The 14,712-nt window shown below is 35.4% G+C and overlaps 1 protein-coding gene, 1 long non-coding RNA gene and 2 other non-coding genes across 5 annotated transcripts; 3 read left to right on the top strand and 1 right to left on the bottom strand.

Annotated features, from left to right (window-relative positions):
- The first annotated feature begins 1,906 nt into the window (after positions 1-1,906).
- Trnav-cac lies at positions 1,907-1,979 on the top strand. Its single transcript has one exon. It is a non-coding gene; the product is annotated as a tRNA-Val (tRNA).
- A 3,029-nt stretch (positions 1,980-5,008) lies between these two features.
- On the top strand, positions 5,009-14,415 carry LOC116158717 (peroxisomal leader peptide-processing protease). 2 transcript variants are annotated; one of them, XM_031471548.1, is made up of 7 exons: positions 5,009-5,195; positions 12,549-13,204; positions 13,249-13,430; positions 13,505-13,617; positions 13,667-13,841; positions 13,890-14,180; positions 14,240-14,415. In XM_031471548.1, the coding sequence occupies exons 1-7, from the start codon at positions 5,193-5,195 to the stop codon at positions 14,317-14,319; spliced, it is 1,500 nt and encodes a 499-aa protein (XP_031327408.1). In that variant the 5' UTR covers positions 5,009-5,192; the 3' UTR covers positions 14,320-14,415. The 2 variants fall into 2 exon arrangements, with proteins under 2 accessions (XP_031327408.1, XP_031327409.1); XM_031471549.1 differs by lacking the exon at positions 5,009-5,195 and adding an exon at positions 7,615-7,803.
- Trnai-aau lies at positions 7,889-7,962 on the top strand. The gene has a single exon. It is a non-coding gene; the product is annotated as a tRNA-Ile (tRNA).
- LOC116158720 lies at positions 8,958-9,727 on the bottom strand. The gene is made up of 2 exons (XR_004142798.1): positions 9,581-9,727; positions 8,958-9,147 (listed from the first exon to the last, which is right to left on the bottom strand). It is a non-coding gene; the product is annotated as an uncharacterized LOC116158720 (long non-coding RNA).
- Positions 14,416-14,712: the final 297 nt, after the last annotated feature.

Raw genomic sequence — 14,712 nt, 5'->3', positions numbered from 1 at the left:
ATTATAAAACATAGCACAATTGCTATTAAAGTGCATTTGAATAATTCATCGGGATTAACTGGTTTGGTAGTCTTTGTTATTGTTCCCATCATATTTGAGGGATCAAAGGTAAAAGATAAATTATAAGAAGAAAAACAATGAAACAGAGTTTCAAAAGTAACTTCAGCAACGTCAGTCGGTTACTACTTGTTTCGTATTTAAGCAGTAGGTATTATTTCCGGTAAACCAACTACTAAGCATCCCAGGGGTCCATTCTTGGCCCATTATTGTTTTTAATTCACATAAACGATCTACCCGCATCTTTGCCATCAATCAGATTGTATATCATAATTCATAAACCTATGATGACACACTGCAAGTTAGTTTATATGATTTAAACTATAAAACAAGGTGCAAAGAGTACCTACCCAATAGTACTCTTTGCAAGGTGTTACTGCCGTCTCTAAGTGATGTACGTACAGACTGAATGCTTCTTGGCAGTTGGTACCATTTGACTTAATACGAGAACATAGCTTGGACTTCGGCGGCCTCGCCTTGCTGTATTACAAATTCTTGATGGTAAAAAAATGCATGGAATTTTTTTCATGAATACGTCGTTATACGTCGTCTTGTATAAAAACAGTCACATGTAGCCGCCCATTGCAAAACATCTTTTCCTTCGCATGGGATAGATAGAGATGAAAATATAATAGCATAATTTGTGTACACCTCACAGGCGCCCATTATTGCAGTGGGCTACCTGCGACGATTGACTTGACTGTTTTTATACTAGAAGAGTAATAAATACTTATGGCATCATTTGACACAACGCGAGGACACAACTTCGGATTTTCCGGCTCCGCCGCTTCACCTCGCTGTCTCGCTATCTTAAAAGATTTATTTGGCTTTTTTACAATGGTAAAAATGCACGAAATTACGAATTAAATGTGTATATTGGCCATCGAAGATTTTAATATGATATTTCCGTTCAAATGTGCTTTAAAAAGATCGCCATTCCGCATAGCGTCTCGGGACGGATGTGATGAATACTTTGGAATCGACTCATGACGGAGTGTCTTGTGACAGATGAGATGACTTTAGTCCCGTGCAAAACATACAATCATAGCGAGCGATTTGAAATGCTCACTTCAAAAATGTTGAATGAATTCCAGGTAATTCTACAGGGTGGCCTACTGAAAACAGTCAATGCCAATTTTGCCAATTAACGACAGTTTTGCCAGAAACGCTGGAACACGTCAATTTTAGTTTTGAGGGGGACACCTAAATTAAGTAATAGGTACTATTTACATAACTTTAACCCTGAGAAGGGGGTGAATTGCACCCCAAAAATTTTAAATGGAAAGGGGTAGTAGGTAAATGTTAGATAGGTGGAAAGGAATGTTCATTATGTTTTCAGAACTGTGTTTATTTTTCCGATCAGTAGTTCCAGAGAAAACTCGATTTAAATGGATTTGCAGAGCCGATTTAAATGTTTATTAAGTAGGCGTTGAAGTTGAAATAATTGAGAGCTTGTGTCAGAAAAGAACATCTGATATAAGTGCAATAAGTGCACCACAGTTGAACTACATTTTGGAGGCAACTACCCTACCTAACTTGGACCTTCGCGACGCATTTGCCTTCTAAAGTCTAACAGCGGCGCTGGTGGTATTTATAAATGTGTTCAAAGGAAGAAAAAATATTGGTGGTGAATTGGTGCAATGATAATGTCGTATGGGGATCAATTTTCCTCAATAACAAGCTAACACAATTATAATTGACACCCCAAATAAAATTGTGATCCAACAAAGCAGTGTTTTAATGCAACTAGCTTTTTTATCACTTGTAATTTCATTTGTGTAAAATTTATAATAAACGCGACAATCATTAATTGTAGTTTTTCAGACACATTATGGAACGAACTTTTCAAGTTTCCGTAGTGTAGTGGTTATCACGTGTGCTTCACACGCACAAGGTCCCCGGTTCGATCCCGGGCGGAAACATTTTTTAAAATGTTATTAAAATTATTACTTCACGAAATTGTTGATATCGTTTTTATAGTCGCCCTGTTTAAAATACACCACACACGCCGAACTACCAGTTCGAAACACAAGTTCGGTAATTGTTACAACAAAAAAGGGAAATCATGCAAAGAAACTCACCTTTGGTTAATTTATTAAGGACGTCTAACGAGGACGTCTTCGCAAGTGAAGAGATCGCGATGAAATTGTACTAATATAGAGGCGCCACCCCCGGATAAAGGCGCTTCCTTGGCACCCCGTGGTGACCATCATCAATTTCTTTCTATCTTCTTATGATACAGTACACCCTGTTATTTGCTTATTAGGATTATTATGATTATTAAAAGCCTCCCTTACTTCTTTATCAATTTGCCGTCCCACGCGGGCAGTAATTTAAGCGAAAAAATTAATGAATTGAAAATTGGGGTTGAATCAAAGCGTCGCCTTATAATCTTCGCTTTCATCTACCTACGAATTTCATTATCTCTAGTAATATTAGCTGTATATAAGAGTACCAATTCATTTAAGAGGTTAATTTCCTTTTATTTGTACATTGAGTAAAAAAATGCGTCGGGGCGAATTAATAAACGTAACGTCATAACGCACGTGCTTCAAATTAAATAGATTGCCGCATGATTCTTGATAATTTTCTTGAGCTTTTACTTGTTTATTTGGAAAGTAAAATTTAATGCGTCCCCTAATAACCAAAATTTTACGTTTTCAGAGGTGGTTATATTTATTCGCATTTATTTAGGTATACCTACCATGAGCTAATTGAAGAATTCATTCATCTGCCTACCTAAATCTGAACAGATATATTTTAGTATAGAATTAAGCATATCCGCCTTATAAAGATAATGAAGCCAATTAGTTTGTAAATAATTTAATTCAAACTTGTTTTCGATACTACGAGCTCGTGCGTGTACGCGTGGACGTATTTTCTGAATGAACCTTTTTTCAATTTTAACGAAATTCTTACCCAATCGTTTATAGTCCGGGCGAGAATTTTGAGATTTTAACTTCTAACGGCAAATCCTGAGACATTTTGGTGAAAAGTGTTTTTAGGGTAATTGGACCCCAATGAATTTGTGGTTTGTTTATATTGTCACCACCTCGAAATCAAGCTGCTAACGCCCCAAATCAAGATAGCGGCCAAAATGGCGACTAGAACTCACTATAATGTTTTTTCTTGTTGTAGACAAAGATATTATCATGATTTTTATCTAGTACATACGATTTACTATTTATTACTATCTTATAAAAAAATGTGTAGGCCAAAAATTAAGATGGCGGTCAAAATGGCGGTAGGAACTTATCTTAACTAATTTTATGCTCTACATTTGTTAAGGAAATTGGCATTGAAAAGAGATCTATAGGAAATAGGCAAATGGCACATTATTTGAAAGCCAATTTAATCGTGATTACTAATCTGCTTTGCTTGTTAAATTCTATTGATTCGTTTCGGAGATAATTCGCATTTGAAATGGTTTTTTCTAAAAAAACCAAAACAAATGCGATCTAAGTCACCTTGTATTAAAATTTTATTTTGACGCTTCAATTTGTTTGTTAAACTTAAGTGAACCTGTCAGTTCTCCGAAACGAATCAATAGAATTTAAAAATCAAAGCAGATTAGTAATCACGATTAAATTGGCTTTCAAATAATGTGCAATTTGCCATAGGATTCCATTTAAAATTTTAGGGGTTAAGCTCCCTACGTAGAGGGGTGAAGACTTGGGTTCGTGATTTGTATTCCAAAAGTGTACCCCTCGAATACAAAATTGACATGTTCGAGGATTTTTCAAAATTTCTAAATTTAATACCCTAAAAGCCCTCTGTATACTTACTTCTCGTTGGGCCACTCTGTATAATACTAATGCTAATATAAAATATAATGCCACTGTTTAGCGCATTTTCCAAAAGGAAAATGAACGCTATTGTCCGCACTTTGTTCGTCTGTCCGTCTGTACCACTACTAGCCCTCCAGTTTAAGCTTTTTCTTTTCTTTCTTATACGGTGTAGTACAGCCCAGATACCAGAACGACAAAAGTTTATGTGGATTGGTCACTTCCTTCCCGAGTTGGTTATTCTTGATTCTGTGCGGGCAAAATGCGCTTTCGTCGGTCGCGAGTGACCACTTTTTTTAACTTGTTAATGTTTGCTTGCCGTATTGGGACAATTCCTACCTTTGCCTTACCAATAAAACAAAAGTACATGCGCATGCAGTGTGTGAGGAAAATAGGATTCGATGTTGCCATTTAGGTATGTAAACTGCTTTCTTTAATAAAATGTGCAAAATAAATTTTCATTTTTGTAAATTGATTTTTTGATGAGTAAGATACTGCTGCAATAAATTTCCTGCAGAAGGGGATGAACAGGAGGATGCAATAGCTCATAGGGAATCATTGGGTACCGTACTTATCTAGAGGTGTATTTATTATTATACTTATGTGTGTTTTAAAGAATTGCAAGATTGATTTTGATTACTTATTCGCGTTAGGTGAATTTTTTATGCCCTAAGGACTCTAAAAAAACACAACAAATTCCATTTGTGACTTCTTCCCCCCCCCCCCCCCCCCCGATTTTTATGCATCTGGTTGAAATTTTTCTACACAGTAGTACTAATACTCTATAAGTGTATTTTGTGTGTTTTTCTACCTCTATTGTTAATCAAGAGATACCGTAAGTTAGTCTTTGGTATACTTTTTATTTGGATACTTTCTATATGACATCAATGTGCTTAAAAATTGTTTGGGTCTCTATTCACCTTTTCTCTTTATTCTTGAAGTTAGTTAAATACAGAGACATACAGACAGAAGGCGCTCACAAATTGCTTTGACGCATAGGCAGTGGATCCTCTCCATTTGGATCTAAATAGAACAAAAAATGTTAAGAAATTTCTTACATAAAAACTATAAAATATAGTGGCGAGTATTTCAGTCGAGCATTTTTCCACTTTTGAAGGTAAGTAGTATTTATTATTAATTTGCTGGACTGACCACCTTTGTTTTAGTTCGCCGTTTTGGAGCCATTATTCCACGTTTTCGAGCACATTGACGGTGAGGTGTGGCAGAAAATGAACAGAACGGGATATTTTGAGCCACTTCAGGGTAGATTGCTGGGACGAAAGGTTCTAATAGCGATAATAACTCGGCATTTTTACAACAATGAAGTAATTTCAAACTTTGATTTGTATCATGGTAAGTGGCTTTATCGTATCACCAATTATCGATATCATCAGACTCATTGTGTAGGTGGTGGTTTTCTTTCTCCCTACTTTGGAAATAAGAATAAAACAGACAACTAAAAATAACAGAACCCTTTCATGACTAAATTATTTTCACACTTTTGGGCAAGTAAAGTTTCTATATCTTTTTGCGGCATTTCTCGATCGAATTCGAAAACTATAAGATAGTAATTTTTGGAGTTGGTCGGTTTTAATTTTATTTATACAATACCACTTTGTATTTGTTACAATAAAAAAAGTTGTAACCACTAATTGTTCTTCTATCAAGGATACAATAGTGCGTACAATATGTTAATACTCCAAAGTTTGTATATGAATAAATTATACCCGAATCGAAACGCCCGCGTACGATATGAATGAATAGTTATTTATTTTATATTCATAAATTGTTACGTATGCGAATGCTGCATTGTGTGTTGCCTGCCTTATGTCACTAGAATGGACTAATAATAAAAATTTGGTTTGCGCCAAGCAAGTAGGTAATTGTATAGGCAACCAATAATGTTTATTAGCTAGTTTTATCGGCGATTATCATCATTTTATAATGCAGTAATGGGTATAATAAAATTATGTGCCCGCAACATATTTCTTATTTCCTTTTTAGTTTTTCTTCAGGAAATATAAAAAAATGACAAACAAATGTCCAAAGTATTGTGAGTTATCATACGCCCATCAAGTCCAACTAATTTATGAAATCTAGCATGCCGTGTACAGTCAGGATGCACGATGTCTGTTGCATGTTACATAAAATTGATTGCTCTTTTCAAATATCGTAAAATAGCATAGGCATTGCATTTGAAAATTGGTAATTATATTTAACAAATTGTTCGTATCTCACCAAATAAAAGAGATATTGGGGCGACCCTCTTATCTCAAGCGCACTGTATATAGTCAAGACACTCGGTCATTATTACAGTACAAAAAAAGTTATCCCACCCGTGTTTTTATTGAGGATGAATTTCTCGCAACATGGAGAAAATTGTTATGATTCAAAAGGCAGCGATCTTTCTCAGGGAACAGGTTTTACGCATTGAAAGAAAGCCATTGAAATCAAGGCGCGCACAAAGGTACGTTTCAATCGTCCTCGGAGGGTGTTGATACCGGAATTTTGTTTTACCACTAGAAGTGAAAGAGTTGACACAACAAAATATAAAAAATTGAAGCGTAAGTTGGTAACTGTTGCTTCAACAGGATGGTGCACCCGCGCACAACTCCCTAATGGTGCGAGAACACCTATCCTACAAATTTCCTAGAAATGAAAAATTTCGATTTATAATATGCATATTTTTTTTGAATAATAACGATATTTTATGAAGAGGTCCTCTCTAACACACTCAGATCTTTTTTACACGAAGTATTACGTTTATATCTTTGAGTTTCCGATCATTAAGCCTAAAATATGCATGAATTTATGCAAGGTAGAAATGTAAAATGTCAAGATATGCATCTAAATATACATTTTTTTTATTTTCAAAACAATACAAGTATGCATTTAATACTAAATTTACACAAAAACGTGCATTCAGGCCATTTTTTACCAACCAATATCTATTGTCAATAAATAGCTATGGATTATCTTGAAAAACGTCAATGTCATATGATGTTATTGAGGCATATTTAAATTTTTATAGTCTTATATAGCGCATATTTCTAAATTTTTATTTAGTTTAATTCAGCGATTGAAAATAATTGCGGTTGTTGGCGGTCATTGATTAACTTTTTTTCCCTTTCGGCAAAAAAAATAGTTAAAAAACTATTTTAAACCATGAACGCCAACGATATTTCTTTTCATTGTACCCAAGGATCAATTAAGTTCGCGGTTTTTGTAAAAAAAAATTATATATTTAAAGACAAGAGAATAGACGATAAACCGCACTGAGACCTAAAACTAACGTTCTCAAAATTTCCAAATGTAATGTAAATATTTAATGGAAACACCAAATATCTGTGCTTGAAACTAAACCGGGTTCGTGACGCCTTACGAGACTTCTCGCTACTTGACAATGCCCTTTGGCCTAAAAAATGCTCTCGCGACGTTCCAAAAACTTACCTACCTATATACAGGCTTCGAAAAAGACATAATTCTGTCGGTAACTTTTTTCTCTACAAAAAACCTCAAAAGATTTTATCTCTAAAATAATTAGGGAAGTCAATAATCAGAAATGAAAAAATTACTATTGAAATTCGTGCGTTCAAGTCACCACCCCGTATAAGTATTATTTAAAAAAAAAATGAAACATTCTAAATTGTAAATAATAAAATACAAATACCACTCTTATCACGATCACCTCAATGTAGTAAAAGCGTGTTGTATATTGCATCAGAATCTTTATTTTTTATGTAGATATGATTTAAAAGCAAAGGTCGACGATTTTATCGACATCTAGTAAGAACTATTAAAACAGCGAGCGCGCTCCTGTATTTTGTAACGCTAGTTTGCTACTTTCACTGTTTTAAAAGTTTGAAGGAACTTTACAGTATAATTATGGTAAAGTTGTAATTACATTTCTGAATTATCTGCTAATGTGATAAATAGTGCGAAAGATTCTTGTTGCTCTTTGGTAAGTGAATTTTGTACTTGCTAATGAAAAATATTGATGAATATCCATTGTGAGATCTTCAAAATCTCAAAAGCCTCATCCAACAGGCCCATTAGCTCAGTTGGTTAGAGCGTCGTGCTAATAACGCGAAGGTCGTGGGTTCGATCCCCCCATGGGCCAGTTTTTTTATTATTTGCTTCCATGCAAAAACACTATTATTCTGTTATCAGATTAAATAAATGCAGTAAACACATACGTATTAAAGTCTTGTGCAATTTCAGTCATGTTTCTAGAACTTTTGTTTTTAATTTTGTTGGGGAACAGTTTTTGCGCACTCTGCTATTAATATCTACTGAAACCTACACAATATTTAAACCTTTGAATAAAACATGTGTATTGAAAGATTTGGACATGGCGACTTATGATGATACCTGGAGATTCGCTCCATGTGATGCATCCTAAAGATACTCAGATATTAGTTTTTACTGGGGTACACGAGGGGTACAGTTAAAATTGATTTTTTCGAACTACTTATTATTGACCCGCCTGTACCTCTCGCTCAATGTGTTAAGGGTACTATAAAGCATTAAAATGCCTGATTGCCAAATCGGAAGTTGTAGCTGACCATCGTCATTTTGATAGGTCAGATAATGTTCTTCCTCTCTTACCTATATCTATACTAGGTATATATTTACATTTATGTACCAATTTCGCCGATGAAAACAGCAAAACACGCTGCCGTACTAAACTGCTGCAATGAAATACCAACATCATTACAAAAGGAGGAGCTGCCAAAAAAATTAATGTACCTAATTTTCATTGTACTAAAATTGTGGAGTTTGCACTGCGTGCGTGCACTACAATATAGCATTGAATAATTCAAGGATAATAACATTGAATAATAATTCAGATTCTTCACTCCCCAGATAGCACAAGCATGTACTTTGAACGTTCTCAGAACATTTGCAGGTGGGCATTGATACGTTCTGGAGACATATCGTGAATGTACTATGGACGTTCCTGGAACGTTCCTTCATTGTCCAAATGGCACAAATTTGGTTGTTCACATAACGTTCTTAGAAAACGTTCCATGAACGTTCGTTAGGTTGTCTTGAAGACATTCAGTGAACATTTTTGAACGTTCATTGGAACGTTATTTAAGTGCTTTAAAAATACTTTGCAATAAAAGTGTAAATTTATTTTTAACATTCTTATGAGTATGACATATGTATATATATGTAGTAAATGATAAATGTTAATTTCTAAGTTCTTGCTTTTTTGATCGGTCTGTGCACTTCCGCAGCCACTTGGAAATGTCATTTTCAACCTCTTTTTCAGTCTTCTGGAATAAGCTCGCTGCAGCTTCTAGAAAAACATATAGTGGGGTAAGTCAATATTATACAAAGGTAGTTCAATTTGATCACTTAACCAGGGAAAATAGATTGCTTGGCGCAAGCTGAACGCTAAGCTTTTGGGTGTAATGATAATTTAAATGTAAACCAACTTTAAGGGGAAATTTCAAACAACTGACTATAAAGCCAACAGCAGGCGACAAACTGCGAAAAAGGATCAGACTTCAAGTTCATTACCATTTGCAGTATTACATGATACAGTTTTTAGTATAATTCCAACAAAACTTGAAGGCTGCGCCTCACTTATTACACAACAATTATAAAGTTGAGGTTATGTCATATGATACAAAAAGTAGCAAAAAGTCATCTCTCCCCTCTGAGATAAAAATAAGTATGCACAACAAAAAATCTCAAAAATATGACGAGCAAAAACAAGATTTACTTACCAAAAGTCACAGCATAGGTCACGAAAATTCCAAATTACCAGAAAAACTGAAAAACGCTAGGTTAACGACACCTTTTTTAGATCATCAACACAAGTTGTCAAGTGCGAAACTGCGAACTGCGATGTGCGCGCTCGATCCGAGTCGGTCCAATCACCGATCGGTTTTGTTTCCCGCCATATTGCGAATGTAAGAGTGACGTGCATTGTTAGTCTAATCAACGAATTTCTTAACACATGCTCCTATTTAACATATCAATTAATTAATGTAATAGTTTTGGTGGTTTTTCAATATCTATGCCAATGCAATATGAAAATTACTCTAGTGCCGTGGGTACCTATTATGAACGTTCTGTGGACGTTTGATCTGTACGTTCCGGGGATTTGCAAATAAAGACGCCCACTGAACGTTCATTTTATGTTCCGGAACGTTTGGGCCTTATTTGCACTTAAAGGGAACGTCTTTCGAACGTTTGGTGCTATCTGGGTCAATGATAATAGTCTTAAGATCCCGCATAAGGTCAATCTTCACCCATCTGTTTACCGAGTGAAATACATTTTTTTAGCAATCTTAATATGTAACCAAACACATTGGAAATGGGTGGCCGAAAAAAATTAAGTCAAGAGTAGGTACCCTTAATTGAAATTAATGTAATTAATATTTTTGTCTGCTTCTATCACATTGGGAGAGCGCGACTGGCGAATGCTATACAGTGTGTCCCAAATCGGGTGGGATTGATGCATGGGTAACTTTGTTATTATTAAAGATACAGAATTGGTTAAATGGGCAATGTTTTGCAGTTTTGGATGCTTATTTAAAATTTCATTATGGAAATTCAAAATGTCGCATAGGTTCGACGTAAATTCAAAAAAACTAAAATTGGTCATTTCCTTGAATGTCTTATATCATCGAAAGTATAAGAGATATAAAAAAAAGTTTTATATAAAAGTGACTGTCTTTGATACGCTTAATTTAGAATTGATGTCAAAAAAATATTCAAGATGGACACTTTTGAGGAACATTTACCAACTTCTTAAAGTTAAATGGGCGCCATATTGGATTTTTAGATTACTTGATAGATTTTTAAATTCTCTTTTCAACGAGCTATTATAACATAAGATTGAAAATAAGATACCAGTTATATTAACGGTTTTTGTATTTTAATCAAGTAGTCTGTGACGAATAAAAAAAAACAAAACAAAATCTATTCGAGGCAACAAAACAATGAAAATACTTACACCAGATGTTTAAAATACTGGCCATTATTAGTGAAACAGACTTCAAGACAGTTTAGTTTAGGCAACGTGTTACCATTGATGATTATTATTATTATTGTAGTGGTATCTACTTCCACTTTACCTTTATTTTTTAATTAAGTACTTACTTTTATAATTTAATGTACTGTACATAATTCGTGAATTGTGACCTGAGCAGGCAGTTTGTTGGTAGGTAGCATAAACTAACCCTTCCTTCGAAACATACGTTGTCGAGAAAAATCCTTTAAGGAAGTTTATTGGAGGATTTGTAAATAGTGGTGAGCAGTTAAAGATCCATTGAAGATTACCGGTCCAATTACATGACTTCCCATTATGCCATAAAATACATTAATTAAAAAAATATTACTTGATTTTGGTGTGAAACTACAACATGTAGGTTTTCCTGTGACGAGTAGTGTTCATAATGTCGATTTGAACACTTTACACAGTTAGAAGAATAAGATTCATCTGTCCATATACTCGGACTGGTAAAACTGTTAGTTTCGATATTCTTGCGGATAAACCACCTACAAAATGTGACCTGGGACAATGCATCAATGGTAATACATTGTGTAAAATATAGCGAAGTGTCTTGAAATGTCTTTAACTGGATAATGGCATGACTTTTTTCGAGGGGATAGTTTGTAGTTATAGCACCATTTGTAGGTATGTAAGTATGAATAATAAGTCAATAAGTGATGTTATAAAAATCAAATTTTTCTAGACCTAATGCTTATATAAAATTTTGGAGGGAGTTGTAATGCCCAAACCCCCCCTCTCATGAGTGCGTCCCTGATTTTTTTAAACATCAATGTAATTATTTTCATTGTTTTGTTGCCTCGAATAGATTTTGTTTTGTTTTTTTTATTCGTCACAAACTACTTGATTAAAATACAAAAACCGTTGATATAACTCGTATCTTATTTTCAATCTTATGTTATAATAGCTCGTTGAAAAGAGAATTAAAAAATCTATCAAGTAATCTAAAAATCCCATATGGCCCCCATTTAACTTTAGGAAGTTGGTAAATGTTTCTCAAAAGTAGCCATCTTAAATTTTTTTTTGACATCAATTCTAAATTAAACGTATCAAACACAGTAACTTTTATATAAAACTTTTTTTTATATCTCTTATACTTTCGATGATATAAGGCATTCAAGGAAATGACCAATTTTAGTTTTTTTCAATTTACGACGAACCTATGCGACATTTTGAATTTCCAAAAGGAAATTTTAAATAAGCATCTAAAACTGCAAAACACTGCCCATTTAACCAATTCTCTATCCTTAATAATAACAAAGTTACCCATGCAATCCCACCCGATCTGGGACACACTGTATAATGAACAGTAAATAATCGGATTCGGGAGCGGTTTCTATGGGAAATCAATTGTAGGAAAGCGAGACGATATCGTTAGTTGCCTCTTACGATATGCAGTATTACTGCAGGGTTATCTTTTCCCGTTACTGCACAGGTAAATGACGAACATACCTGATCGTATCAAATACCAGATTAGGGGTAAAGATCTGTAAATCGATATACGGTAAAGTTTTCAGTTTTGTACAAAAAGGGAATGAAATGTGATAATTTCAAAAGGGTCGGATTGTCGAAAGTGCGTGCTAATGTCCAAAAGCTCGCCACACTTTCTACCGCAAAAAAAACACATTTTCGCTTGACTTAGCCATTTGTAAAAAGTTTAATTTACTTATTTACAGATAATGGAACTCCACAGCGTACTTGTCGAATGTAACAACAACAACGATATCTACACAAATTCCGGGCTACAATTCTCCCAGTACGTTTTAATCAACAGTAACGTATTAACGTCCTATCTACAAGAACACAGCTTTAACAAATGGTTTAATGACATTGCCCCGGGAATTATGCACATTTACCCGTTTTCCTCTGTTAACGAACCCAAGTTGCGAATCGTAGCGCGGGACGCCGACAAGACAAGTGTTCGCTCAGCTCGTGTTGTGGCATGCTTCATCTGTAACAATATCTTGGTTTCAAGTCAGAAGTACTTAAAAGACTGGGCTGTTGACTGTGACGGTAACCAACGCCGCGAAACCTTATCTTTATTTTTTATATTAAAGGCCGCATCAGTTGTTCAACAACAAACCAGTAATGATGAGAAGAAGGATTTAAACAAAGCGCTAAATGAACTCCTCATTATCTCCACAAGTCCACAGTTTCTGTCGATCGGTCAAGAAGTGTACATCGAAAGTACGCCTTTTGGTAACCGGGCATTTTTAAATTCGTATAGCCAAGGTGTTGTTTCGAACATCTTTGGCGAACAGAATTCCCTATTGCTAACCGATTGTTCTTCCACTCCGGGTAGCGAAGGAAGCCCGGTTTACATTAAAACAAGGTAAGTCGAAGACATCGGCTTCTAGTGAGATTGAACGATTTCAGGTGGAAGCAAAAATTTATTTTTGCAATCGTGATCTCTTGCTTAAATTGGTGGAAAGGCGAATGGGTTGGACTGACATTGGCCGCTAATTTAGTGCCTTTACTAAGAGAACTGATACCGCCCTGTTATCAAAACATCAACGTTCTAAAGTCGAATCCCACGTTCGCCAACGAAGAACTACAACGTAAGCGAAACCTTATTCATAAGAAAGTTCGCCATTGTTCTGAATGAATTCGAGATTCTCAAGAGAAAATTAAGTTTTAGCAACTTTAACCAAATCCGTAGTGCAAATAGTATCAGGCAGTCTGTGGGGCACAGGCATACTACTTAATAAGACGAAAGGAATTTTTATTACCAACTCTCACGTCATAGTGAGCGCTACTCTAGACGAGAAAAATCGACTAAAGTGTTCGGTTTCAGCAACCACACACCGAAGTGTTTGTCTACTGGAGAACGCTGGAAATTAAGGCGACAGTCCTGCATAGAACCCCCGATTTTGAACCGTTCGATCTCGCAATTTTGAAAGCGAATCCGAGAGATTTGGAGAAGCTCGACATCAGTTCTTCGGTATTATCGACTGAAGCGGCCCAAAGAGGTGAGTACGGATCGCCCAAGCGACGCAACACCTCTCAAATGTTTTCAGGCGATCAAATTTACGCCGTCGGTTATCCACTATTTCCGAGAAATCTCATGGTGAGGCCTTCGATTACGAGGGGATGCGTATCACTGGTTCAAGAGTACGTTGTGAAAACAACGGCGACCGTGCTTCCAGGTTCCAGTGGCGGTGCAATCTTTAACGACAATGGAAAGTTGATCGCCATCACAGTTTCTAACACTAAAATGGAGGACGTTGGAGTTGTATATCCGCGTATCAATTTAGCTGTTCCAATATTAGCTATTTTGGAATATCTTCAACTTTTCTTACAGACTGGAGGTAGGCGAATCACGTTGATAGTCTGATAGTCAGTGTGTTACTAGAGAATTGTTTTATAGATACTAAAATCTTATCACGGTTACATTCAAGTGACTTATCCGTAAGACAACAATGGGATTTTGTTTCTGGAAAACTATAAGCATTGAGGTGGTGACGCAATGTCTAGTCGTTTGTTGTTTTTTTCTGTTAATATTCTACAAAGATTAGTTTAATAAAGACACATTTTGCACTTCCAGCTTTCAGTGTAAAACAATGTGACGTACGAGTATGGACTCTCTCTCTCTTTCGTATAAACACGCACAAACCCAAAGTGAATCTAGTGTTTGTGGCAGATGCAATGCAAAATAAGAGAGACGGGAAATTTCAACTGAAGTCTTATAGTGCTTTCTTACGAAAATCACTATCGCGCGTATTTATAAAAGCAGGGCAACCCGAAGTAGATACGAAAGAATTTATAGAAGGTAAATTGTGGAGGGCTAATTTTCCCACAAAACGGTATCTGTCGGTTTTAAATAGTTTATGTAAACTATGT

This window comes from Photinus pyralis, unplaced genomic scaffold (genome assembly GCF_008802855.1).
Source record: "Photinus pyralis isolate 1611_PpyrPB1 unplaced genomic scaffold, Ppyr1.3 Ppyr1.4_LG1, whole genome shotgun sequence".
NCBI classification, from domain to species: domain Eukaryota; kingdom Metazoa; phylum Arthropoda; class Insecta; order Coleoptera; family Lampyridae; genus Photinus; species Photinus pyralis.
This window is presented reverse-complemented; position numbering and strand designations above follow the sequence as displayed.